The 14,756-nt window shown below is 41.0% G+C and overlaps 2 protein-coding genes across 2 annotated transcripts; one reads left to right on the top strand and one right to left on the bottom strand.

Annotated features, from left to right (window-relative positions):
- Nucleotides 1-858: 858 nt before the first annotated feature.
- On the bottom strand, nt 859-2,937 carry LOC120728288. The gene is made up of 2 exons (XM_040023076.1): nt 2,541-2,937; nt 859-2,051 (listed from the first exon to the last, which is right to left on the bottom strand). The coding sequence occupies exons 1-2, from the start codon at nt 2,710-2,712 to the stop codon at nt 1,021-1,023; spliced, it is 1,203 nt and encodes a 400-aa protein (XP_039879010.1). The 5' UTR covers nt 2,713-2,937; the 3' UTR covers nt 859-1,020.
- Nucleotides 2,938-9,585: 6,648 nt separating this feature from the next.
- On the top strand, nt 9,586-12,035 carry LOC120728272. Its single transcript, XM_040023071.1, has one exon. It carries the CDS (start codon nt 10,164-10,166, stop codon nt 11,856-11,858), a length of 1,695 nt encoding a protein of 564 aa, XP_039879005.1. The 5' UTR covers nt 9,586-10,163; the 3' UTR covers nt 11,859-12,035.
- The last annotated feature ends 2,721 nt before the right edge of the window (nt 12,036-14,756 follow it).

Genomic DNA, 14,756 nt, shown 5'->3' with positions numbered 1-14,756 from the left:
AAATGCCTTTTCTAATTTCTAATCTATTGTTCAATTAAGATAAGATGAGGCTTTATTGTCTGTCTCAAATAGACATTTGTTTTGGGCAATGAGAGATTATGATAACACAGACCACACCCATCATCTTTGCTTCTTCACTGTTTCATCAGATAAATCTTGATTGTTGTTCTCATCACTGTGATTTTAGTGCCCACACTCTCAGAGAGATGCGGTCAACCTGCGCATGCGTGCTGGGGAGAAGGGCTTCTGCCTCATCAGTGACGGGGATAATGTCACACTGGACCCAACTCATGACTACTATTACCAAATTCAGGCACAGCTTCACATTGCAAATGCAGAGTACTGTGACTTTGTTGTGTGGAACCGCAATGACATATTTGTTGAAAGGATTTTGCCTGACCTTGAGTTTTGGGATGATGCGATTCCTAAAGTTGAGTGTTTTTTTAGAAACAGTATACTCCCAGAAATACTGGGACAGCAAGTTACAAACATACATGTGTAATGTGATAAAAGGACGACAACATAATGACATTTTGAATATTGTTATGACCTGATGGTAGTCATTATGAGTTCTGGCTATTGTATTTGCTCTGACGTAGCATTAGAGCACAAATTGTCATTTAATTTTATTGTACATTTAATTGTGTCATTTAAGTGTTGTGTAACACTACACAATGATTAAATGCTATTGAGGCAGCATAATAATACATTGGTGGTTTATTTACAAGATTAGACTTTTAAACAAATAAACAAAATAGATTGCAATCCATCTCACAGTATAATACTGTACAAACTGCCAGCACAATATGACAGTTGGAGAGAAATATTTCATTTGAAAACATTTACAGACTAATCAGGAGTCAGGACTTAGGTACTACTATTACTATACCCTGTTCTACTTATCACCAGAGCCAAGCAGCCGATACTGGACACTACTCTTCCTCTCCACCCCCTTCTGTGAGCCGTGACAGTGACAAGACATTTAATTTTTTTTAACTGATTGATTACCACCCACCCCCCTTACTCCAGTGGGACAACAGACTCGGAGAGATTTGATAAGGCACAACAAATTACCCCAATCTTGTCGATCAATGCATGTGTCTCACCTGGCTCTGTGGACATGTTCTCTATTGGCATAGCCCTGCTCTGCAGAATTTGATATTTCCTCCTGACTAAACCTATGACTCGCTCAACATGGATACGCAAATTGGCTATTTTCCTTGTCTCTGCCACTTCATAGGCTGACAGCTGTTTTCTCCCTTTAGTGAATGCCGGTGTCTGTAGTGAAGCACAGTAAAACCCCACATTATTGCCAATATTGAACCCACGATCTGCAAGGACAATATCTCCAGGTAACAAGTTCTTTAGGAGGCCACTCTCTATTGTGATCTGCTTATCGCTAATTCTCCCTCCCCAGGCAGAAGATATGTAAGTGACGTAGCCTTGGGGGGCAACACCAATCAAAAATTTTACAGTGTGATGGTGCTTGTAGTTGGACCAAGTTTGAGCTTGTGCAAGAAGATTAGATGGTCTCTCAATAAAGACTTCAAAGCAATCAACAATCACAGCCACTTTACATCCAAATGCCTGTCTGAAACTCAGTGGCATCGTAGCTTGAAGAACATGTCGCTCTGGCCACTCAATTAGGAACTCTAACCTTTTATGAAGTATGTCAATTACTTTATGCCAAACTCTAGAAGCAGTGGACAGAGAAATATTGAACCTGAAAGCTAAATCTTTCAGGGGCAGATTTAGTCTCAGCCTCAGCAAAACTAGTATGAATTGTTCAAATTTGGACAACAAAGACATAGGTCCCGAGGTGATATAGGGCTCGCACAGTTCAAAAATCTGAATTAAAACTAAGAAGTTGGGGAGCCCTGTGTAGAACTTTGTCTTGTCTTCATTTTTTTCAAAAGCCTCCTGGCTGAACTGTGTGTCCAGAGCCTTGCTCCGAAGATCAACCAGCTCTGCTGTGTTCTGTCTCAAAACATCCTCCATCTTCTCGATGTCATCCATCGTCAGCTCTGTCTGGCATCCAGCATCCGCACAGCCTGCAATATAACAGTGGGGGAGCATAATCAGCATAATAGAGGCAACCTCAATTTTTACTCATTTTCACTGTAGGAGTTTTTTAGTGGGCTATTAGAATCTGGTGTAATGTGTTTAATTCACTATGTTAATTTAATGTAATTATTTTTTTTAATCAAAAAAACATGTTGCGTCTAAACAAAAAATATATTTATATGTTTCTCACCACAGAAACCTTACATTACGGATATCTTTACTTATCTGTGAAAGGAGACTGTCTGGAATCTGGCTATATAAGAACCACAGCAGTGTACAAAAACCTGTGGTGTGTGCCTGACGGTAATAAGTGCCACTTTTTCTTTTTTTCTGAATAAAATGGTATGGATTTACTCTGTGATTAAAAAATCACAAACATGTAATATGTAACTTGGACCATAATCATTACAGATAATGGCATCTTTTTCTCTTTGACATGATTCTTGTTTGTTTTACATCTCAGCACAATATCTTACCTGGATAAGTGAATGTCTCATTCACACTGAAGTCTTCTGGTTGTGGATTCTCAGCTGGAAGCTGCAGTTCGGGGTTCTCCACTGTCACTAGGCTCAAATTCGGGCTCTCAGCCGTCTGTTGCATATCCAAAATCGCCTCTGCACATCGATGCTGTTCTGCCTTAAGCTTCATTCTTTTATCTCGTTTGAGAACTGATTCCGATCTGGGTTTTCGTTCGTAGCCGAGATTGACCGTCGGAGCCCAGTCCTCCGACTCTTCGTCATCCAAAGCACTTGGGCAGCCTATAGTCCCAATCAAGTCAATATTAGACTACTAACTTAAAAGCACTAAGTAAACGAGAATTTAACGACAACATAATGCTAATAAGTTCGTTTGCAAACATAACATTACCTCTGACGAAGTGGTCGCTGCAGACACGGGCATTGGCAGACTCTGCTCCTCCCGACTGTAAACGTAAATTTAAAATCCATTTTTTCCTACGTTTTTCGGTTAGAATTTTCCATTTTTCTCCTCTTCGTTGGGCTATTTTTGGTACCCTAAAATACCGTTTATCAGTTTCTCGGGTCGACCTACTGGAGCATCCGTAAACACAACAGGACAAAGGCATTTTGCGTACTGTCTGTCTGTGATTTTGCGCTGATCTTTTTCACTTCCGCCCTCCAGTCAAATTTCGCGCTTTACGTCGACGTCACGTCTACGTCAAATGAAACCCAGCTATTGCGTTTGTTTAACCCTCCGATGTCCAGGGTATAATTGGCTGTTTTTGACTACTTTTGATATTACTGCTACATTACCCCTTTAAAAACTTGCCTTGCCTTGTTTAGGTGTCATTCTTTTCAGCACAACCTCACATGTCTGAATTTGACAGACTGTATTAAAGTAAAACTGCATTGCTCGCGTGCTGGTTTGGCCTATCAATGGCCTATCAACACAATTTAAAACTTGGCGTGTAGTTTGAAGTCAACACTTTTAACACAAAATTGGAGACTCAGGGTTGTCTTGGGTTGATGTAGCATCTTGTTGCTATGTCATCTTAAATTGGTCATGTGATTGGTTTACCATGGCTACTATATTCCTCAGCCAATCAGCAGCACTCATGTGCACTCGCGTAACTATAAAAGCAGTAAAAGTGTTTGTCTCTTAGTAAAAATGAGAGCAGCCCATGATAATAAAAACATGTCAGTTTCCAGTGAGACAGTAGGGAGCTAACAAAGCTAACAAAGCTGCTAGACATACAAAACATGAGGTAAATTATAGATTGTATATAAAAGAAGGACGCCATCGATGTGATATCAGCTTAATATTTGCATGATGGTAACTTTCATGTTGTTTTTTTTCCCTTATAGACAGAATTGGCCATTTTTGAACGAGATAATGAAGTGATGAAGTTATCAACTAATTCTGGTGACCAAGCTGCATCCATTAAAAATAATTATGAATAGAAGATTTAAAAGTAAATTATGGCAACGCGGTTTTTACCTGGGTAAAAAGCACACAAAGACAGCAACCATTATTTTGTGCTGTTGTGTTGTTTTCCACAAATGTGGTAAAAATTACTAGAATATTTAGTGGTATCAAAACATCATTAAAATCCAAAAACAAACAAACTAAATTATTGAAACTTCCTTGTGTTTTAATCAGTAACTGTGGACACACAACTCTTCAATCATCCATCAGGGGGTGCTGCAGCACCTTCAGTGCCTCCTGCTTCCCTGACCTTGTGACGTTTCAGTGTAAAAATGGCCGCAACGTGCACAAAGCAGGATGCAGATGAGAAGGATGAGGGGGGAAATGTGTGGCAGAAGAACAATAAAAAAGCAACAAAGGAAAGAGGAAGATTTGCATGTTCATAAACCAGAAAAGCTCATTTGGATTAATTAAGCAGGTTATGGAGATGACAACAATTTTACAGCTCAGTGTACATTTTAGTCTTTTTTTTTTTTTTTAGCTGAAAGTGGATTCAAACATTATACTGAGGGGGGTGGGGCACTTTTTTTTCTTCATATGTAGTTATAGAGTTCCACAGGGTTCTGTGCTGAGACCGATGCTATTCATCTTGTTATTTTTCCTGGCAACTATTTCATACTTCATGCTGAGATTATATGAAATACAAAATCACTACAGTTGGTGGAGGTGGAGCAACCCTGTATGTGGAATTTTATCTGTTTAAAATGCAAAATAAAGTGGAGATGGAATTTTTATTGCTGATTTGAAATGGGACATTTAGCAGGTAGCATGTAAAAATGCAACCAAACCCTATTCCTGCCTTTAAATGGGGACGTGGTGGACATTCAAAGGTTAAATTGTTGCCATTGTTAAAGCTGCTCTGCTGTAACACCAAGTGTAACCAGTAGATGGCAGCAGACTTTAAATATGATTCATGTGCATTCCTAGTTTCACTGAGAGGTTTAACAGGAGCAGCTCTGAAACGGTTCAGGTGATGTGGCCCCGAAGGGTGTCTGGCATGAGTCACATATTCATTTATAGTTCATAAAACATTTTTTAAAAAACGCACAGCTTACAAGGATATATATTACTTGTACTTCCTACCTTTTCTTCCTGTTAGTAGTAGCAGCATTTTAAATTATGTTGAGGAAGCAATGAAAAGAAATGTTGCTCAGGAGAGGAAGAGGAAGGAGAGATGAGAGTGTTTGAGCAGTGTTGCCAAAGGTCAACGCCTAAAGGATGAAGCTCTTATAGGTGAGTAGTTTGTGTTTTTGTAAAGGTCTGAAACACTGTTACCACTTATATGTTGAATATTTGTAGTTATACTGTAATATATGTGTAATATATCTAGATGTTGGTCCACTGGAAAACATTTGTTGAATGACTATTACTATAAATGAGTGAACCTTTTTGGTAAGGTGGTACCCATCCAGTCCGTCTGTGAGGACCTGTGGTTAACGGGCTACTTTCTTTGTCCCATGCTTAAAAACAGCTGTCTTTATGTTACTTTAGCATGGTTGAATCTCTATGGGCTTATGCTAGCCTGGCTGAAGAAAATGCTATGAGTATTAGATTAGATACATGTGGCTGTTCCCCTGACCTTTAACCTTAGTTGTTGTCCATGGTGCTGATCAAAAGCTGGAATGATTCTATTGATATTATTGATCTTTTTTTGAGTGACTAAGGAAAATAAGAATAAAAGCTCTTCAGTCTCAAACACAAACACATCCTACACTGCAGCTCTTCTTTTTAGTTTGCAGCTACTGAATGATCTCCCTGCTGTTTTTAGCCCGTGGTTGTGTTTCTTTATGTTCTACTAAAGAGAAGCATGTATCGGTTAGCCACAGTCGAACTGACTCTTGGTGAAACCCACAACCACAAAACAAAAACAGGGTGCTCACACAAACAGTGAGCAGTGGTGCACATGAGCCATTAGAAGATGGGTCCACTGTGGTTATAAAGGGATGGACATGGTCAGCAACAATACTCAGGTAGACTGTTGGGCCTGCATCCCTAAATGCGCTTGATTTCATAATTTAAAAAAAAAAAAAAAAAAATCAGATCATAAAAAAATTTGCAGGAGGACTCAGTTATTTGTAATAATAAAACAGAAATAATTTCCACATGCACAGTGCAAAGAGAACTCAATGATTGGGACTAAACAGCGGTGAAAACCATTGGTTGGAGATGCTAATCAAAAAGAGAGAAAGCTTTAGTTTGTTAAGGAGCTTGAAGATTGGACTGTGGACCAATGGAAAAAGGTCATGTGATCTGATAAGCCCAGATTTTCCTGTATGATCAGATAAGAAGAGAGGGTGATGACGTGACCCCATCGTGTTTCCTGTCTACTGTGTGAGGCTTGGGGTTGCTTTGGTTGGTCAGGCTGATGTTGAGCACAGTTACGTGGTCAAAAGGAATCAGGATTCACTTTCAAAACTAATGGTGGAAAGAGGATGAGAGATCATTTTTGCTCATGGATTGACCGCCACTAGAAAAACCTTAAATACAAAAACCTAAAGACCTTGAATACACCGAGAATCTTTGAGTTTAGTTGTCCAACCCTCCCATCATCAGTACAATAGTTTAAAAACTACTTTGGTATAATATAAAAAAAATATATACATGCTCTGTCATTTAGGTTATCAAAGTGAGCGTGGCATTTTTGCCCATGCTGTGTGTTTTCATGTTGATGTCTGTGTGTCTAACATTCTGGGCTGCACTACAAAACAATGTTGTTATCTTTTGTTGTTGTTTTTTCCACACCATTATGAATAGAGTAAGTGATGTCTTTTATAAACCACAAAAACTTTTCTTTTTTTAAGTGCCTCTGCAGTCAAACACAGGGTGACCTCAAAGAACTGGGAGGAGTGACTGTGAAAAAGGGTGAGGACCACAAAGCTGCCATCTTCCTCCACTGCAGATTGAAGCACTTCACCACAGACAACAAAGCAAAAATGTTCTCACAGCACAAACACTTTTCCGGCCCAACCAGGAGAAACTGTGGTTAGAAGTCTCATCATCTTCAGACTACAGTTAACTGTAGTCAACAACAGGACGTTGCTGCTCCGCTTTTACATACAGAACTTTCTGAGGAGATATAACAACTTCCACACATGAACAAATCTGGGTACAGACAGAAAATACAGAACTTTAAAAAAGTTAAATGATTCATTTAATTAAATACTTGTCTGTTCAGTCTGCCTCTTTAGACGTCTCACAGTGATGACAAATATCTTGCTAATCCCGATCACAACGTGTTTGTTTAACAATACCAAAAAGCAGACACACCTGGATGTCATCTGAGGTACTTCTGGATTTATTGCTCAGTTACAATGCAGCTAAAGGTCACAGCACACCTGACTGTATTTGAGCCAGATTGTGAGGTGGACATGTGTCTGAGCTAACACGGAGCCTAAAAACTGTGATCTCGATGTGATATTTTTTAAATACCATCACTCCTATGTTGCATGTTCTCTGAATTGAGGAGGGGGCCTAAGGGTACATCTTTCACCATCTTAGAATGCTGAGATTGCAGCCATTCCCCATTCTCTGTGACTGGTACTCATGGCCATTGGTCATTAAACTTTTGCATATTAATGATCAAGGAACTGACCTCCCAGCCCATTGTTCCCTCAGTGGGCTGGTTTCAGTCATTATGCAAATGTGCTGTTTATAAGATTGGGGAAACCTGCAGTCAGCTGAGACTGAAGAACGAAACGTGTCTTCCATTGAAAATGCTACGTCCAGATGAACAGAATCAACTTTTGGAAGAAGGAAGGAAGGAAGGAAAACAGTGAACAATACTGGAAGAACGTGCTCAACATGCATACTTCAATAGATATGTCTGAGATCAACATGGGGTTAGTATCTTCTGCAAGGATAGTTGGCATTTAGACTGGATCAAACCACCAACCTTAGTAGGTGACCTGCGCTTCCACCTGAACTACTCCACCTTCTATGCTTACGGCCATACCACCCTGAGCACTCCTGATCTCAATGTGATATTTTTTTTAAATACCATCACTCTTATGTTGCATTAATGTTCCCACTGTTAAGACCTTAGAAGCTAATTTATCCATTCAGCAGCCAAACTGGCAACACCTGTCCTACATAATGGTGAAGTTCTGTGCTATAAAACTTTATCTTTTAGTACAAAGAAGCGGCTTGTTGCTGCAGCATGTTTGCCTGTGCTGGATTATGGAAATACTCTATATATGAATGCTTCTGCTCAATGTCTTTGAATGGTTGATACTGTGTATCGTGCTTCACTGAGGTTCATCGTTAACAGTAAATCTCAGACTCACCACTGTGAGTTATACTCTCAGGTAGGACGGCCTGCTTTGGAAAGTCAGAAGAACTCTCATTTATACAGTTTTATATATAAGGCGATACTTGGGTTGATACCTTCTTATATATGTTCCCTGCTTGCAATGAAACATGCTGGTCGGATTCTCTTCGTCCGCATGGTTACTTGTTACTTTCTGTTCCATTTACCCGAACTGAATTTGGTAAAAGAGCTTTTGTCCATTTAGCACCCTTGGCTTGGAAAAAACTGCAGAGCGAATGGAAAATGACTGAATTCATTTTATTAAGTGCTTTTAAATCTAAACTAAGAATCCTTGAGGCCAATTTCATAACATGCAATTGTTTCAATTAGATTGATTGTCATTTTAACTGATTTTTTTTTTATTTGAATTTTATTGAGTGTTGTTGAACTTTATTGAATTTTACTTACTTTACTTTATTTTTCTCATTTATTTCTGCATGTGTGTTGTTGCTGTCTGTGGTAAATGGCCTGTATTTGTATAGCGCTTTTCTAGTCCCTAAGGACCCCAAAGCGCTTTACACAACCAGTCATCCACCCGTTCACACACACATTCACACACTGGTGATGGCAAGCTACATTGTAGCCACAGCCACCCTGGGGCACACTGACAGAAACTGACTGTTTAACCCTTTAAGACCTACCATAGAACCAAGTCCGCCAGAGCTAATATTATATTTTTACATGCTGTGGAGCCATTTTTTGGAGCATTTCAAGTTGCTTGTGATGGCCAAACCCGTGGCCACACTCTAAGGCCACACTCTAAAGTCGGTAACTTTTGTATTTTCATTCTTCATTTGAACATAGTAATACATTTTAGTTGCCAATAACTTTATTGATTGGTTTGGATACATTTGTTCTATTTGTAAGCACGCACATTTAGTTTACTTATGTATTCATACTACTTCATTTCTTTGCTTTCTGACTAACCTTTGTCTTTTTATTTCTTACCTGCCATCATCCCTGGGAGTTGCTGGACAAAAGATGGTAGCCAGGGTTTGAAACCATTAAATATGAAGGAAGATAATTGGACCACACCACCACTTCCTGCTGAAGGGGGAATGTGTGTTTTCTTTATTTTAAAAACAAAGTATTTGTATTTAATTAAATATTTGAGTTTAGGGTTTAATGGGGTTTTTTGATTTTCTTCTTTCTTCTTTAGTGTTTAGTTTATTAACAAACTAGATTGTACTGCATCGTTTGTGATTTATGATTGTGTTTTGTTTGTGTCACAATGGTCTGATCAGCCATTATATATACCCTTGTATGTCATTTCATGTTTAGGTCAATTAAGTATGTTTGGGCAGTCATTTGGTTTGTTAAGTTTGCAGTCTTTGCCTGAGTTCAGTTTTGTTTCTTTGACCTCTTTTATGAGCTCAACATTTATTAGTCTTGTAAATATAATTTTTGGGGGTTAAATAAATGGAAACTATATTTTTCTAATAATTCCTGGGCTCCTCCTGGTTTTCAACTCGGTCCATCACATGTGGTGTCAGGAGTGGGATCCTTCAGTTGAGGAGACAGGATTTTTTGTTTTTGCATTTTTCTGCCCTTTTTTCTCCCCAGACAAACTTTTTGAGCCATGCAGAATGCTGTGCGCCCAAAGAGAGGAAATAATATGGAGGCCAAAGAGGCCTTGCCAGAGAGGGAGAAGGAGATGGAAGAAGGAATTTCAGTTGTGGCTGGAGACACTGAAGGAGAGGATACCAGGGAGCCAACTCTGCTTGATATTGCTGGGATTCTCCAGGCTTTCATGGGACAACAGGAAGTTTGAGATAAAAAGCAGAGAGAGGATGCTATACTGCAAGAACAGCGTTTTAAGAGTTTGCAACACCAGTTTCGGCTTTTGCAAATGGAAGTGCAGGCCAGGACCACCCCACTTCCAGAGCCCACATCAACTGATCCAGAGTCTGTTGAAACTCCAGCTGATTATCAGACACAAGCAACATCTCAGCATGAGGGTTCTGGCTCAGCCTCCATATTAACAGGTCGGTCTGTGCATATTCATCATCCTAAACTGGAGAAACTAGCTGTTGAAGATGATGTTGAACATTTTCTGACCACTTTTGAGATAATTGCAGCTGCTTGTCGCTGGCCAGAGTCAGACTGGATTTTTTACCTCATTCCTCTTCTCACTGGTAAGGCTCGAAGTGCCTATGTTAATATTGATGTGGATGACTCACTGCAATATGAGAAGGTAAAAGCTGCCATTTTGCAAAAATATGATATAAACCCAGAAACATACAGGCAAAGATTTTGCTGTCTTGAAGTTTTTGATGAGAGTCCCAAGGAACTGTATGCAAGACTGAAAGAACTTTATGAAAAATGGATTCAGCCGAAAAACAGAACTGTAAAAGAAGTTGGTGAAATTATTATCTTGGGGCAGTTTTTAAGAATGCTGTGTCCTGAGCTTCAGGTCTGGATCAAGGAGCATAATCCAAAGTCTGCTGCAGAGGCCGCCACCCTGGCTGATGTGTTTGTAGCTGCCCGAAGTAAGAGTCAGCCATGGAGCAACAGTGCATGGAAGGCTGCCAGAGATTCACGTCGGTCGCAACCCCCTCAGCATCCTCAGAGGTCAGCGACGGGTGTGGGTAAGCCCTTTACAAGGGAAAAGCAGCCTCTGAATACCTCGAAGCCAGGTAAAAGGCCACCAGTGTGCTACCTTTGTGGACAGGAAGGTCACACTAAGCCCATGTGTCCTAATAATCAAAGCAAATTGTCTCAGATGTGTTTTGTGCCTCACCAGAACGTGGATATTAAATCTGAGAGAAAGCAGTCAAATAAAATCACCACAGTTAAGATTAATGGACAAGAAATTAATGCTTTAATAGACACTGGCAGCACACAGACTCTGGTACACAGGAAATATGTGTCAAAAGACTACACATGCCCCTCTGAAACCATATCAGTTTGCTGTATACATGGTGATGAAAGACCATACCCTACTGCTGATCTGTTTATTGAAGTGCAGGGGACACCCTATCTGTTAAAGGTTGGTGTAGCTGATAATCTGCCCTATCCTGTAGTTCTTGGGGAGGATCTGCCAGTCATCTATGATTTGTTGAGAGAAGTGCAAGAGTGCAATGTTGCTATAACAAGGGCTCAAACTAAAAATCAGGATGAGCATTATGCAACCCTCAGTGCTTTACCCTTCTTTGAGGCTGAACTAGAGACAGATCCCGGGAAGACTCGGAAGCCACGCAGTCAAAGAAGACGTGAAAAATTTCAACACACTGTTGGAAAGACATCAGTTCAGGCTGCTCCAGATATGCCTTTAGGTGTTTCAGTACCTACAAACATCAGACAAATGCAGCAGGCTGATCCAACTTTGTCTGCCATGTTGCTGAGGGCCAAGGAAAAGGACTCTGAATCTGACACAAATAAAGAGCTGTACATTCTGCAAGATGGCATCTTATACCACCAGCACGGCCAGGTTAAACAGTTAGTGGTCCCTAAAGTAGCCCGTGAAACAGTGCTTACTTTGGGGCACTCCATTCCCTGGGCTGGCCACCTAGGGAAGCATAAGACCACCGCTCGCATCAAGTGATACTTTTTCTGGCCTGGTTTGCGCTCAGATGTTGCTATGTTTTGCAGGAGTTGTCCTCAATGTCAGAAGACTTCAATTAGAGTCCCCACCAAAGCACCACTCCAACCTCTCCCAATCATTGGTATACCATTTCAGCGTCTTGGCATGGACGTAGTTGGTCCTGTAGAAAAAAGCAAATCTGGAAATTGCTTTATGCTAGTCATTACAGACTATGCTACGAGGTATCCTGAAGTCTTTCCATTAAAAAACTGTTAAAGCAAAAACTGTAGCTTCCTCATTGATTCAACTGTTCTCAAGGGTTGGATTCCCACAGGAGATTTTAACTGACCAGGGCACTAATTTTATGTCCACACTGTTGAAAGAGGTCTATAAGCTGTTAGGCATCAGGAGTGATCGGACAACCCCTTATCACCCACAGACAGATGGACTGACGGAGCGCTTCAACCAAACTCTCAAACAAATGCTCCGAAAGTTTGTCAATGATACAGGGTCTGATTAGGACCAGTGGCTGCCATACCTCCTTTTTGCCTACAGGGAAGTTCCTCAAGCCTCCACTGGCTTCTCCCCATTTGAGCTTCTTTATGGCCATGAGGTGAGAGGCCCATTGACCCTGCTAAAGGACTCATGGGAGGGAGAGCAAGGTAAAGAGGAATCGGTCAATGTTATTTCATATGTCATTCATATGAGAGGAAAGCTTCAGCAGATGAGTGAACTGGCTCAGAGCCATATGGCAGCTGCTCAGAGGCCACAAAAGACTTTGTTTGATTAAAAAAAGCTCACCACAGGAGTTTTGTCCCTGGCCAGAAGGTTTTGGTAATGTTGCCAACTTCTGACAGCAAGTTGCTGGCAAAGTGGCAGGGACCCTTTGAAGTACAGAAGAAACTTGGACCTACTACCTACAAAGTTTCCACACCAGGTCTCCAGCGAGGGAGTAGAGTGCTCCATGTTAACCTTCTTAAGGAATGGATTCCACGCACTGAGAATAAAACAGAGGGTTTGCTTATTCACAGCGTGGATGAGGAGGAAGAAGTTAATGACTACTTGCCTTCAGTAACAGTCTCTGTCCTGGACCTGAGCCATCTCACCAGTGAGCAACAGTCTCAGGTAACACCTCTGATTGATTCAGACATATTTCAAAAGTACCCAGGTCGCACGAGTCTGGTGGAGCATGACATTGTTTTAAAACCTGATGCAGCTGTGAAGTGTATGAGTTACAGGATACCGGAACGCTTCCTGGTGGAGTTAAAGGAGGAGGTGGACCTCATGCTGTCTCTTGGAATCATCCAACCTTCAACAAGTGAGTGGTGCAACCCTGTTGTGTTGGCTCCGAAAAAGGATAGCACGATACGTTTCTGCATCGACTTCAGGTATCTCAATTCCATATCAAAATTTGACTCTTACCCGATGCCACGCATTGACTAGCTCATTGAGCGTTTGGGGAAGGCAAAATATCTAACGACCATTGATCTCTCCAAGGGATACTGGCAAGTACCTCTCACTAAACAGTCTCAAGAGTTGACAGATTCCATACTCCGTGGGGATTGTTCGAGTTCACAGTCTTGCCATTTGGTCTGCATGGGGCCCCAGCAACATTTCAAAGGCTAATGGATAAGGTACTCTGTGGGCTCTCAGCATTCACCTGTGCGTACCTTGATGATGATGTTGTTTTCAGTGGGACTTGGGAAGAGCATGTGGATCACCTAAGGATCGTGCTGGATCGGCTGTGTTCCGCAGGGCTTACCATCAATCCAGCAAAGTGTGCTCTTGCTAGGACTGAAGTCCAGTACCTCGGGTTTACTGTTGGAGGTGGGACAATTAAACCACAGGTTGACAAAATTAATGCAATTGCATCATGTCCTCTTCCACAAACCAGGAAACAACTGCGATCCTTCCTCGGCATGGCTGCGTTCTACAACAGATTCATTCCCAACTTCTCAGCTAGAGCAGCCCCACTGACGGACAGGATTGGCTCAAGATGTCCCAATAAGATTCGGTGGACAGCTGAAGCCGTTGCAGCTTTCAAAGACCTTCGCCAGTCCTTGAGTAAGGACCCCGTTCTGCACTCACCAGATTTCACAAAAGACTTTACATTGCAGACTGATGCTTCTGAAAGGGGTTTGGGAGCAGTGCTTCTGCAGGGACCACCAGAGGATCGACATCCTGTCGCCTACATCAGCCGTAAGCTGCTACCAAGGGAGAGCCGCTACGCAACGGTTGAGAAGGAAGCCTTGGCCATTAAATGGGCACTTGACTCTTTCAAATATTATTTGCTGGGAAGAGAATTCATCCTTCAAACTGACCACAAAGCCCTGCAGTGGCTGGAAAGAATGAAAGACACTAATGGGAGAATCACCAGGTGGTATCTGGCTATGCAGCCATACCGGTTTAAGGTTCACTATATCCCTGGTAAAGACAACACCATTGCTGATTACCTCTCTCGCTGCCTGATGGAAGATCCAGAAGTGGGGGGGTGTGTGATGGCTAAACCCGTGGCCACACTCTAAAGTCGGTAACTTTTGTATTTTCATTCTTCATTTGAACATAGTAATATATTTTAGTTTCCAATAACTTCATTTATTGGTTTGGATACATTTGTTCTATTTGTAAGCGCACACATTTAGTTTACTTATGTATTCATACTACTTCATTTCTTTGCTTTCTGACTAACCTTTGTCTTTTTATTTCTTACCTGCCATCATCCCTGGGAGTTGCTGGACAAAAGATGGTAGCCAGGGTTTGAAACCATTAAATATGAAGGAAGATAATTGGACCACACCACCACTTCCTGCTGAAGGGGGAATGTGTGTTTTCTTTACTTTAAAAACAAAGTATTTGTATTTAATTAAATATTTGAGTTTAGGGTTTAATGGGGTTTTTTGATTTTCTTCTTTAGTGTTT

The sequence above is a fragment of the Simochromis diagramma genome, unplaced genomic scaffold (assembly GCF_900408965.1).
Source record: "Simochromis diagramma unplaced genomic scaffold, fSimDia1.1 OVJJ01000341.1, whole genome shotgun sequence".
Taxonomy (NCBI): domain Eukaryota; kingdom Metazoa; phylum Chordata; class Actinopteri; order Cichliformes; family Cichlidae; genus Simochromis; species Simochromis diagramma.
Note: the sequence above shows the minus strand (reverse complement) of the source record. Positions and strands in the feature narration are given on the sequence as shown.

Excerpts from the sequence above, each read along its gene's own strand:
- LOC120728288 (XM_040023076.1), bottom strand. The coding sequence starts at position 2,712 with ATGAAGCTTAAGGCAGAACAGCATCGATGTGCAGAGGCGATTTTGGAT. Across the intron at positions 2,052-2,540 it reads TGAGACATTCACTTATCCAG|GCTGTGCGGATGCTGGATGC; the intron begins GTAAGATATTGT and ends GTTATATTGCAG.
- LOC120728272 (XM_040023071.1), top strand. The coding sequence starts at position 10,164 with ATGGAAGTGCAGGCCAGGACCACCCCACTTCCAGAGCCCACATCAACT.